The following is a 12,093-nucleotide window of genomic DNA, read 5'->3' on the forward strand; positions in this document are numbered from 1 at the left end:
GGAAAAACAATATGTATAGTTTCATCATGATCCACATTATTTTTTAGCAATTCGGAGATACATAATAACAATTAAACGTTTTTCTCAATTTTTATGTCAGTTAATTAATAAATTTTTTATTGATACTTTTTTGACACTTTTTCACGAAGGACTTGAAGGAACAATATGTATAGCTTCACTATGATCTATGTCTTTTTCTTAGCATTTATGGGCCATTGAAGAGGAATTAAATAATTTCTCAGTTTTTTTTGTATCCTGTAGTCAAATAATTTTTTTGATGATATGAATTTTCACACTTTTCCCCAAAACTTTTACCTGACTTTTTATAATGATCTGGGGAATAATATGTGTAGTGCCGGTGCGATGCTTCACCATTATTCACCTTAGTTTTCTTTTGCCCTATCGAATGGAAATGATGGCGTCAATTCATAAATTTTCATTTTGTTTCTTTTGATGACGTTAATATAATTACATTACATTTATTAAAAACCTATTCTTTGAAAGAAAAAAGAAATACAGTATTTACCTCTCTTCCTTATCCAACACACCATTCCCCTACCAAGTGCTTTTTTACTCACAGCATCAGTTTTTCACCTTCCACTGTACCATTTTCTTGAACAAACTGAATATTCTGATCAAGAAAAACTCCATCAATGAATCCAGAAAGCTCCAATAACAACAGCCAAACAAACCCCAGAAAAAGACCATTAGTAGAAGAACCTAACAATAACAAACAACCAATAACCCTAAATTCCATGTTGGTAGCCATTGATCACAACAATCTCTTTTACACAGTCTGTTCTATATGTGAAAAGACTCTACCTGAACCTTCTCCAAATACCCATATCCCCAATTCTTCTTCTTCTACATCATCATCTTCAATACCCTTTTGCAAAAATTGCAACTTTAACTCTGGTTCCAAACGCCTCTTTCGTGTTCTTGTATGTGAATTTTTCTTTTTCTTTTTGTGTTATTCTGTGCAATTTTGATGTTTTTTAGTTGGTTCTTGTCAAAGGTTTGATTTTTCTTTGTGGGTGATTTTTTTTTTTGCAGATGTCGAAAGCTACTGAAAAAAGAGTGATTGTAGTGATAATGTTTGATAGGGCGGCTAGGGTTTTGTTTGGTTGTTCTGCTGATGAGTTCTTTGATTTTTCCAAGACTCACCCTTTTGCTGGTAACTCAGATTAATCTCCTTTTTTCCCTCTTAATTTCCCTTTTTTATCTTTTAAAGCTGCACTGATGCAACATTTAGGAGATGTGTGATAGGCTGGTTATCGCGGTTTTTAGGAGAGGTAGAAGTAGGCTTAAGAAGACCTAGGGAGGTGATTAGATAGAATATACTACGACATTACGCTACTTAAGGAGAGGTAGAAGTAGGCTTAAGAAGAACTAGGGAGGTGATTAGAAAGAACATGACAAATAGTTTTCTTCCTACAACATGACCCTACACAAGGAGAGGTCGAAGTAGGCTTAAGAAGGATTAGGGAGGTGATCAGAGGGAACATGACTGTCACGACCCAAATCCGGGCCGCGACTGGCACCCACACTTACCCTCCTATGTGAGCGAACCAACCAATCTAAGCCTTAACATTTCAAGGTAATATCAACATAAAGTAATGCGGAAGACTTAAACTCATTAATAAAATCAATAACTATTATTATTCCCAAAACCTGGAAGTCATCATCACAAGAACATCTACGATCAAATGACTAAACTAAGAGTATTCTAAAAGCTAAAAACACATAAGAAGCTAGTCCATGCCGGAAGTTCAAGGCATCAAGACTTGAAGAAGAAGATCCAGTCCAAGCTAGAAGCATTAGCTCACCCTGAATTTCTGATGTAGTAAGACTGGCTTGAATTACTGTTGAGTTGACGACGATGGCACGTTTGCTGCACTCCACAAATAACAAGAAGAAAAACATAAAAGTAGGGGTCAGTACAAAACACGGGTACTGAGTAGATATCATCGGCCAACTCAAAATAGGGAACAGTACATATCAATATTATCGTAAATCAACTATAAAACTCAACATGTAGCAACAACAAGTATTATAATCATCAATAAGTACCCTCAAGTTCACACATGAGGACTCAAGCCTCAATACCATACTCATTTGGGAATTATGTTCATTAGATTGAGTATATTAACATCTTTCAAGATTCATTATCTTTATTTCTCTTGTGTCGGTACGTGACACTCCGATCCCTCAATATTCATTAATCCTCTTGTGTCGGTACGTGACACTCCGATCCCCTAAATCTATGTGTCGGTTCGTGACACCCGATCCCTTAAATCTATGTGTCGGTTCGTGACACCCGATCCCTTAAATCTATGTGTCGGTTCGTGACACCCGATCCCTAAATCTACATGTCAGTTCGTGACACCCGATCCCTTAAATCTATGTGTCGGTTCGTGACACCCGATCCCTTAAATCTATGTGTCGGTTCGTGACACCCGATCCCTTAAATCTATGTGTCGGTTCGTGACACCCGATCCCCTAATCTCTTTCTATCAATTCATCAAGCCTTCTTTTATACCAAGGCATCATCAATCTCATTACTTTAGTTCATCAAGCCTTCTCCCTTACCAAGGTGTCATCATTAACAAGAGATTAGGTTTTTATCAAGATTTGGGATTCAATAGTTTCATCATGCTTATCTTATCACAATCACATAATCATATTCATGCAAACATACCATTAAGCATATAGTAGGGTTTACAGTACTACCAATACATATCATTCACTATTAAGAGTTTACTTATGAAAGCATGAAAACCATAACCTACCTCCACCGAAGAGTTGAATCAAGCAAGAATTTTCCCAAAGCTTTGTTTCTCCCTTCTCGTTCGATTCTCTCTCTCTCTTCTTGTTCTTTCTATTTTCTTATTCAAACCCTCTTTCTTTTACCCTAATTATCATATAATTAAGTGTAAAAGATGGCAATAATACCCCACTAATTAACCCAAAGTTACCTCTTTTATCCCTCAAGAATTTGAGTTATTAATATAAACCCACGAAATCCCTAATTAAGGCAAGAATAGTCAAAAACGTCCCTTAAAACTTAACCAGAAATCCGACTCCAACTGAGATTACGCAAACTGTGACGGTCCGTCGCGCCTGCGACGGTCCGTCCTGCTGTCCGTCGCATAGTTCAGAGACCCAAATTTCCACCAAGGGTCTGTGATGGTCCGTCACACCTGTGACGGTCCGTCCTGCCATTCCTTCACAAAGTTCAGAGAGTCGATTTTTAGTACCCAATTTCAGATTTTCTAAGTGTTTTGAAACGAGACCCTGCGACGGTCCGTCGTACCCTTGACGGTCCGTCGTGGGGTCCGTCGCTTCTGCCAGTTTTCCAGAATTGAAGTCTGTTGCTCAAAACGACTAAACGGGTCGTTACATTAGATACCAATTTACCCATCGTTCATCCCCGAACGATCAAAAGAAGGAAAACAAGTGCGAAAAGGAGTACCTGAATCTGTAAACAGATGTGGGTATTTTTCTCGCATATCCGCCTCCTTCTCCCAAGTGGCTTCTTCAACTGGTCGATTCTTCCATTGCACCTTGATGGATGCAATCTCTCTTGACCTCAACTTGCGAACTTCTCTATCTAAAATAGCAACAGGCTCCTCTTCATAAGACAAGTTCTCATCAAGCAAAACTGAATCCCAACGGATAATGTAGTTTCCATCCCCATGGTATCTTTTCAACATCGACACATGGAATACCGGATGTACTTCGGACAGCCCTGGAGGCAAGGCTAACTCATAAGCCACCTCTCCTACTCGCTTAAGTACTTCAAATGGTCCAATGTACCTTGGACTTAGTTTACCCCTTTTTCCAAACCGCATCACCCCTTTCATTGGTGAAACTTTCAACAAGACTTGTTCACCCTCCATGAACTCTAACTCTCTAACCTTTCGATCTGCATATTCTTTTTGTCTACTTTGTGCCGCTAGAAGCTTTTCTTGAATAGACCTTACTTTTTCCATCGAATCCCTCAAGAGATCAGTACCCCAAGGTCTGACCTCGAATGCATCAAACCAACCAATGGGAGACCTACATCTCCTACCATACAATGCTTCAAATGGAGCCATATCAATGCTTGAGTGATAGCTATTATTGTATGAAAACTCCGCTAAGGGTAGGAAGCTATCCCAATGACCACCAAACTATATCACACATGCACGAAGCATATCCTCCAACACTTGAAGCGTTCGCTCAGATTGACCATCGGTCTGAGGATGGAACGCAGTACTAAGGTCCAACCTAGTACCCAATTCCGCATGCAATGTTTTCCAAAACTTAGAAGTAAACTGCGTACCTCTATCTGATATGTTTGATAGTGGAACCCCATGTAATCAAACGATTTCTGAGATATAGATCTTGGCTAACTTCTCGGCATTGTAAGTCACCTTAACCGGAATAAAATGAGCAGATTTAGTTAACCTATCAATAATCACCCAAATGGAGTCATACTTACCCATTGTCTTCGGAAGACCAACCACAAAATCCATTGCAATTCTTTCCCACTTCCATTCCGGAATGGGCATTCTCTGAAGTGTTCCTCCGGGCCTTTGGTGTTCATACTTTACTTGTTGACAGTTTGGACACTTGGCAATAAAGTCAACAATATCACGCTTCATTCTACTCCACCAAAAGTGCTGCTTTAGGTCACGGTACATCTTGGTTGCACCCGGATGTATCGAATACTTTGAACTATGAGCCTCTGGCAGAATAGTGTTGATCAAATCATCGATGCGGGGTACGCATACCCTTCCCTTGATTCTCAAAACACCTTCCTCATCGATTTGTTCTTCCTTAGCCTCCCCTCGCAATACTTTATCTTGGATTCTCCTTAGCTTCTCATCTTCAAACTGTTTTCCCTTAATCTTGTCAAGAAAGGAAGATCTTGCCTCCACAGAAGCCAACAATCCTCCCCTCTCATTTACTTCTAATCTCATCAAGTCATTAGCTAGAGTTTGAACCTCTCTAGCCAGTGGGCGTCTAGAAGCTTGCAAGTGAGCTAGGCTTCCCATGCTTCCCGCTTTTCTACTTGAAGCATCTGCCACAACATTCGCCTTCCCCGGATGATACAAGATAGTGATATCGTAGTCCTTTAGTAACTCCATCCATCTCCTCTCTCTTATGTTCAAATCTTTCTGAGTAAAGACATACTGAAGGCTACGATGATCCGTATAGATCTCACACTTAACCCCATATAAATAGTGTCTCCACTGTTTTAATGCAAACACTACCGCGGCCAATTCCAAATCGTGAGTGGGATAGTTACGTTCATGCACTTTTAATTGTCTTGAAGCATAAGCAATCACACTCTTCTCTTGCATTAGTACTGCACCCAAACCAGAATAGGATGCATCACAATAAACAATGAAGTTCTTACCCTCTACTGGCAAGGTAAGGATAGGTGCGGTAGTCAACATAGTCTTGAACTTCTGAAAGCTTTCCTCACACTCATCCGACCATACAAATGGAACATTTTGCTTAGTCAAGTTCGTCAATTGGGAAGCAATAGAAGAGAATCCCTTGACAAATCGGCGGTAGTAGCTAGCTAACCCAACAAAGCTCCTTATTTCTGACGCATTAGTAGGTCTTACCCAATTCTTCACTATCTCAATCTTAGAAGGATCCACCATCACTCCATCCTTAGAAACCACGTGTCCCAAGAAGGACACTGCATCTAGCAAAAACTCACACTTAGAGAACTTGGCATAAAGCTTTTTCTCCCTCAACATTTCCAATACCATTCTCAAATGCTCTTCATGTTCCTTCTTGCTCTTTGAGTATACCAATATATCATCAATAAATACGATCACGAAGAGGTCCATGTATGGCTTAAAAATCCCGTTCATCAAGCTCATGAATGCAGCAAGGGCATTCGTAAGACCAAAGGACATCACTACAAATTCGTAATGCCCATACCTCGTTCGAAAAACAGTCTTTGGCACATCCGTTGCCCGTAACATGTTGTGATGTAGTGGCCCTAGTTTTCCCATTACCTCTGCCGTTTTGGTGACCACCATTACTTCGACCACCACGTCCTCCAGAATAACGGCCTCTACCATGACCACCTCTACCTCTAGCTATTGGGGGACTATAACTTTGTCTGGGACAATTTTTCCTAATATGTCCAATCTCCCCACATCCATAACATTCTCTGGAGTCAATCCTAGGCCCCTCGGAGAAGTGTTGACCGGTCTGAGGTGGTCCCCCAACTACAGTCTGTAGTGAAGACTGAATTTGTCGGACTGAGTAACTTCGCGAACCCTGTCCTCTAGTGTAAGAACCATTAAACTCACCTCCCTTTCGAAACCTTTTTGATGTCGATGTTGTGGTGAAGTCGTTTGGCTTCACTCCTTCCCCTTCTATCACAAAGTCTACCACTTCTTGGAAGGATTTTGCCGTTGCCGCTATCTGTAAGGCCGAAATCCGCAATTCTGACCTCAACCCCTTCACAAACCGGCGAATCCGCTCTTGAGGACTGAAACAGAGTTGAGTGGCATATCTGGATAGTGCACGAAACTTAGCCTCATAAGCATTAACCGACATCCTACCTTGCTCTAGGCTCAAGAACTCATCCCTTTTCCTATCCCTCAAAGTCCGGGGGATATACTTCTCCATAAACAAACTAGAGAATGAGGCCCAAGTCATAGGTGGTGCCTCTATTGGTTGACACTCGATATGTGACCGCCACCACATTTTGGCGTTCCCTTGAAACTGATAAGTCACAAACTCCACACCAAACCGTTCTACTATACCCATCTTGTGTAGTAGCTCGTGACAGTCAACCAGAAAATCATAAGCATCCTCCGATTCAGCACCCTTGAAGACTGGAGGTTTAAATTTCAAGAACTTACTGAAAAGTTCATGCTGATCATTTGTCATTATAGGCCCAGTAGTCAGACGTGGAAACGTGCCCATTTCCAATGGAACATCCATGCGGGGAGCCATAGTAGCCGCATGTTGTACTTCTGAAACCGGAGGTGTTGGCGCAGAAAACACTGGAGGTTCTTGACCTTGATCAGATAACCCGCTAAGATAAGCCAGAACCTGATTGATCATCTCTGGGGTAGGTTGGGGTGGCATTTCCTCATTTTGCACTTGTTCAGTTTCCCCATCCTCCCCTTCTCTTATTACTTCCTCAGTCGGTGGAGGAGTCACCGCCCTAGTACCAGATGGGCTCGGTTCTCGTCCTCTTCCTCTAGAGGACGTCCTCCCACGACCTCTACCACGGCCCCTTGCCGCTGTTCTCCCTCGAGCCACAGCACCATTGGATGGCTCAGTTGTTTCTTGTCTGGCCGGTGTTGGTGTTGACGTAGTCGTTGCTCTAGTTCTAACCATCTGCGAAACAGAGTGAAGATGGTCAGATACCAATTCGTATCGCCTAGATACCAATTGGACTCAAGTAGTAGAATGAAAGAAGAATGAAAGAGTGAAATTTTCCTAAAGTCTTATAGCCTCTCAAGGAAAAGTAAAGGCGTCCCTCTACCGTTCCTTAAGACTCTACTAGACCTGTTCTTGTGTGATGATACCAACGAACCTAATGTTCTGATACAAAGTTTGTCACGACCCAAATCCGGGCCGCGACTGGCACCCACACTTACCTTCCTATGTGAGCGAACCAACTAATCTAAGCCTTAACATTTCAAGGTAATATCAACATAAAGTAATGCGGAAGACTTAAACTCATTAATAAAATCAATAACTATTATTATTCCCAAAACCTGGAAGTCATCATCACAAGAACATCTACGATCAAATGACTAAACTAAGAGTATTCTAAAAGCTAAAAATACATAAGAAGCTAGTCCATGCCGGAAGTTCAAGGCATCAAGACTTGAAGAAGAAGATCCAGTCCAAGCTAGAAGCATTAGCTCACCCTGAATTTCCGATGTAGTAAGACTGGCTTGAATTACTGTTGAGTTGACGACGATGGCACGTTTGCTGCACTCCACAAATAACAAGAAGAAAAACATAAAAGTAGGGGTCAGTACAAAACACGGGTACTGAGTAGATATCATCGGCCAACTCAAAATAGGGAACAGTACATATCAATATTATCGTAAATCAACTATAAAACTCAACATGTAGCAACAACAAGTATTATAATCATCAATAAGTACCCTCAAGTTCACACATGAGGACTCAAGCCTCAATACCATACTCATTTGGGAATTATGTTCATTAGATTAAGTATATTAACATCTTTCAAGATTCATTATCTTTATTTCTCTTGTGTCGGTACGTGACACTCCGATCCCTCAATATTCATTAATCCTCTTGTGTCGGTACGTGACACTCCGATCCCCTAAATCTATGTGTCGGTTCGTGACACCCGATCCCTTAAATCTATGTGTTGGTTCGTGACACCCGATCCCTTAAATCTATGTGTCGGTTCGTGACACCCGATCCCCTAAATCTACGTGTCAGTTCATGACACCCGATCCCTTAAATCTATGTGTCAGTTCATGACACCCGATCCCTTAAATTTATGTCTCGGTTCGTGACACCCGATCCCTTAAATTTATGTGTCGGTTCGTGACACCCGATCCCCTAATCTCTTTCTATCAATTCATCAAGCCTTCTTTTATACCAAGGCATCATCAATCTCATTACTTTAGTTCATCAAGCCTTCTCCCTTACCAAGGCGTCATCATTAACAAGAGATTAGGTTTTTTTCAAGATTTGGGATTCAATAGTTTCATCATGCTTATCTTATCACAATCACATAATCATATTCATGCAAACATACCATTAAGCATATAGTAGGGTTTACAATACTACCAATACATATCATTCACTATTAAGAGTTTACTTATGAAAGCATGAAAACCATAACCTACCTCCACCGAAGAGTTGAATCAAGCAAGAATTTTCCCAAAGCTTTGTTTCTCCCTTCTCGTTTGATTCTCTCTCTCTCTCTTCTTGTTCTTTCTATTTTCTTATTCAAACCCTCTTTCTTTTACCCTAATTATCATATAATTAAGTGTAAAAGATGGCAATAATACCCCACTAATTAACCCAAAGTTACCTCTTTTATCCCTCAAGAATTTTAGTTATTAATATAAACCCACGAAATCCCTAATTAAGGCAAGAATAGTCAAAAACGTCCCTTAAAACTTAACCAGAAATCCGACTCCAACTGAGATTACGCAAACTGTGATGCTCCGTCGCGCCTGCGACGGTCCGTCCTGCTGTCCGTCGCATAGTTCAGAGACCCAAATTTCCACCAAGGGTCTGTGACGGTCCGTCACACCTGTGACGGTCCGTCCTGCCATTCCGTCACAAAGTTCAGAGAGTCGATTTTTAGTACCCAATTTCAGATTTTCTAAGTGATTTGAAACGAGACCCTGCGACGGTCCGTCGTGCCTTTGACGGTCCGTCCTGGGGTCCGTCGCTTCTGCCAATTTTTCCAGAATTGAAGTCTGTTGCTCAAAACGACTAAACGGGTCGTTACAATGACACATATTTTGCTTACTATGACATGACCTCACATAGGAAGGTATGAAAGGCGAGAATTAGGTTAGAAGGGTAGTGAGTAGTCGAGAGGTTGTCTATAGCAGGTTTTTGGAGAGATCAAAGTACCTTCAAGAAGAACTGGAAAAGGTGATTATACAAAACATGAAGACTAATTGAAAATTTAGGAAGACATTGAGGTCAAGTATTAGGCTAGAAGGTAAGTAATCGAGTGTTATTTTACTTTTATGTGGTTGAGACATGGGCTAGTCTACTTCTCCTCATTTAGTAGTATTAGTTAGTATACCCAAAGGGATTTTTCATTGATATGTTGTTGTTACTATTTTTATTTTGTTTTATTTTTCTTGCTATTTTGCTATTGTTATTTTCTTTTCAATCTAGCTTTGATTTCACTTCTCTTGAGTAGAGGGTCTATCGGAAACAACCTCTTCCAGTTTGCAGTTTACAATGGCAGTTTCGCTTATGCTTGAAATAAGTCAGCAACATTGTTTGCAGGATATATGTATACTAAAATATAATATGAAATTCAATTCCAAAGAAAATTTAGCCGTTATACTGAAATGTTGTTAGAGACAAGTTTGACTGTAGTAGTAAATGAAAAGCACACTGTTCATTAAGAGATATAAATTTTATTTTCTTATGATTTAGGAATTCTATGAAACAAAAAAGAATGAAAGAAGTAGGAGATGATGGGGGAATGTTTCTGTAGGAATTGAAATTCTAACGAAACCTACTCCCTCTGTCCCAATATATGGGCTAACTCTTTTTGTTTTGAGATGTCCCAAGATGGTTGATAGTTGACACTTGGCACTATTTTATTGCCACAAGACTTTCTTGACTTTCAAGTAGTCTAATTTATTAATCTTATTTAAATTTCGTATTTTTGTTGAAATGTTTCTCCATCTAACTACACTCCAGCAATCGTTTTATTATTTTCTTCTACTATTGGTAAATGTAATATATAAGTTCAATTAGTATCTTAAAATTCTCATGTTAAATGGAACATCAATAGTATTTGGTCATGGTCCATAATTTTTTCCCAAGAATCTTATAATTGCATCTTATAGTGTTTGCTGGACCATATGAAGAGGATTCTGACTTTTTTGAGAATTCTTTTATGCAGCCGCGTCTGCGGGTAATGCTTTGGAGGGAGAGATGTTGAAGATCACCTTGTCCCAACCAAAGAATGGAAATGCACGACATCTACGAGTGGTATCAGTTTTTCCAATGCGGACAGGTTTTCAGCCTGTGATCCAGACCTTGAGGGAACTATATCGAGCAAGAGGCGGTTCATAGCTATTGTATTCAGGTCTTTGTGTGTCAAATTTTTTTTTGAGCAGCCTTATTGTTCGTGTACATCTCCATCGTTCCATTCACAAAAAGAACATGAATGCATGCATCTTTTGTTGAATATTAGTTCTCCTTTAAACACTACTCTGAGCTTAGAAGACCATGGGGTGCGCTTCCATTATTATAGTTATCAGCTTAAAACGAAATGTGAAATTTAAGTGTTGGGTAGCATATCAAAGTTTGCTCTATGTCCATCTAACAACATCAATAAACATGTGATTCTGTTACCCATTCAGTATGTTAAGCTCAATGAGGATATCTAAGACATCAATAAACAATCTTGATGTAAACGAATTGGTTTAACAGACCAGAATTTGTTTTTTCCATTTTAATCCAAATAGTGCACCTCTAGCCACAGGAATAGGGGACGTGGATCCTGTGTAATCATATTTAGCTGAATTGGTTGAGCATAATTTGTTTTTTTCAAGCTAGTCCAATATTTAGTGTAGAATTTCCTTTATCCTGTACTAGAGGAGTCCGAGGAATCAGGGGAAGGGCAATTTGACATGATTACTTTTATTAGAATTTCCTTTTTTTCCGTATTTTCTACTAATAGAACAACAATAAATTAAATTTTGAATTTCCTTGATGATGGTTCATTGCTCGAATGAACATTTCGTTTGGATGATTGCGGTGGAATTGATAAATTATTTAGCCAATTTGACATGATTACTTTTTTAGGATTGTTCATTTTTATAAGAAGAAAAAAAACTCAACTTATTACCTCAAAAACAAAAATCCGAAATAACCAAACCATTATTCGAAACCCAACTTAAAAAAAACTATTCAATCCGCTTTATTTGGAACGGATTTAGATTTGAGTTCCTTTTTTTTTGAAAAAAAAAGAAGAGAAAAGACATAAAGTTACTACTAAAGTTATCTCATATTTGCATAAAGACGTCTTAATTTTGGTAAGTGTCCTATTTCCCCACGAAACTATCTAAGCCCATATAAATATATCCTTTTGACTAAATTTAATACCACTTGTGTTGTCACGAAATATGGGCGCGTGAAGGACTCTTGGTGCAGCTTCAAACCAATGTAAAATTGTAACATGACACTCCTAATTTGACTAATTTTAAAAAAATATAAAAACTCATGTATAAATTTTTTAAAACTTTATAAGAAATAGTTTTTTTTTTTTAATTTTTCAAGTCATTTTTCTCATCTCTCTACCATCATTAGCTTACCCATATTTTTTGGACATTCATGGCTTCATTTTTTTTCATTTGCTCGTTTCCCTTT

The 12,093-nt window shown here is 39.3% G+C and overlaps 1 protein-coding gene across 1 annotated transcript; it reads left to right on the forward strand.

Annotated features, from left to right (window-relative positions):
* Positions 1-755: 755 nt before the first annotated feature.
* Positions 756-10,794, forward strand: LOC138341892 (uncharacterized). Its single transcript, XM_069294047.1, has 3 exons — positions 756-941; positions 1,054-1,174; positions 10,622-10,794. Exons 1-3 carry the CDS (start codon positions 756-758, stop codon positions 10,792-10,794), a joined length of 480 nt encoding a protein of 159 aa, XP_069150148.1.
* Positions 10,795-12,093: the final 1,299 nt, after the last annotated feature.

Source organism: Solanum lycopersicum, chromosome 1 (genome assembly GCF_036512215.1).
Source record: "Solanum lycopersicum chromosome 1, SLM_r2.1".
Lineage (NCBI taxonomy): Eukaryota > Viridiplantae > Streptophyta > Magnoliopsida > Solanales > Solanaceae > Solanum > Solanum lycopersicum.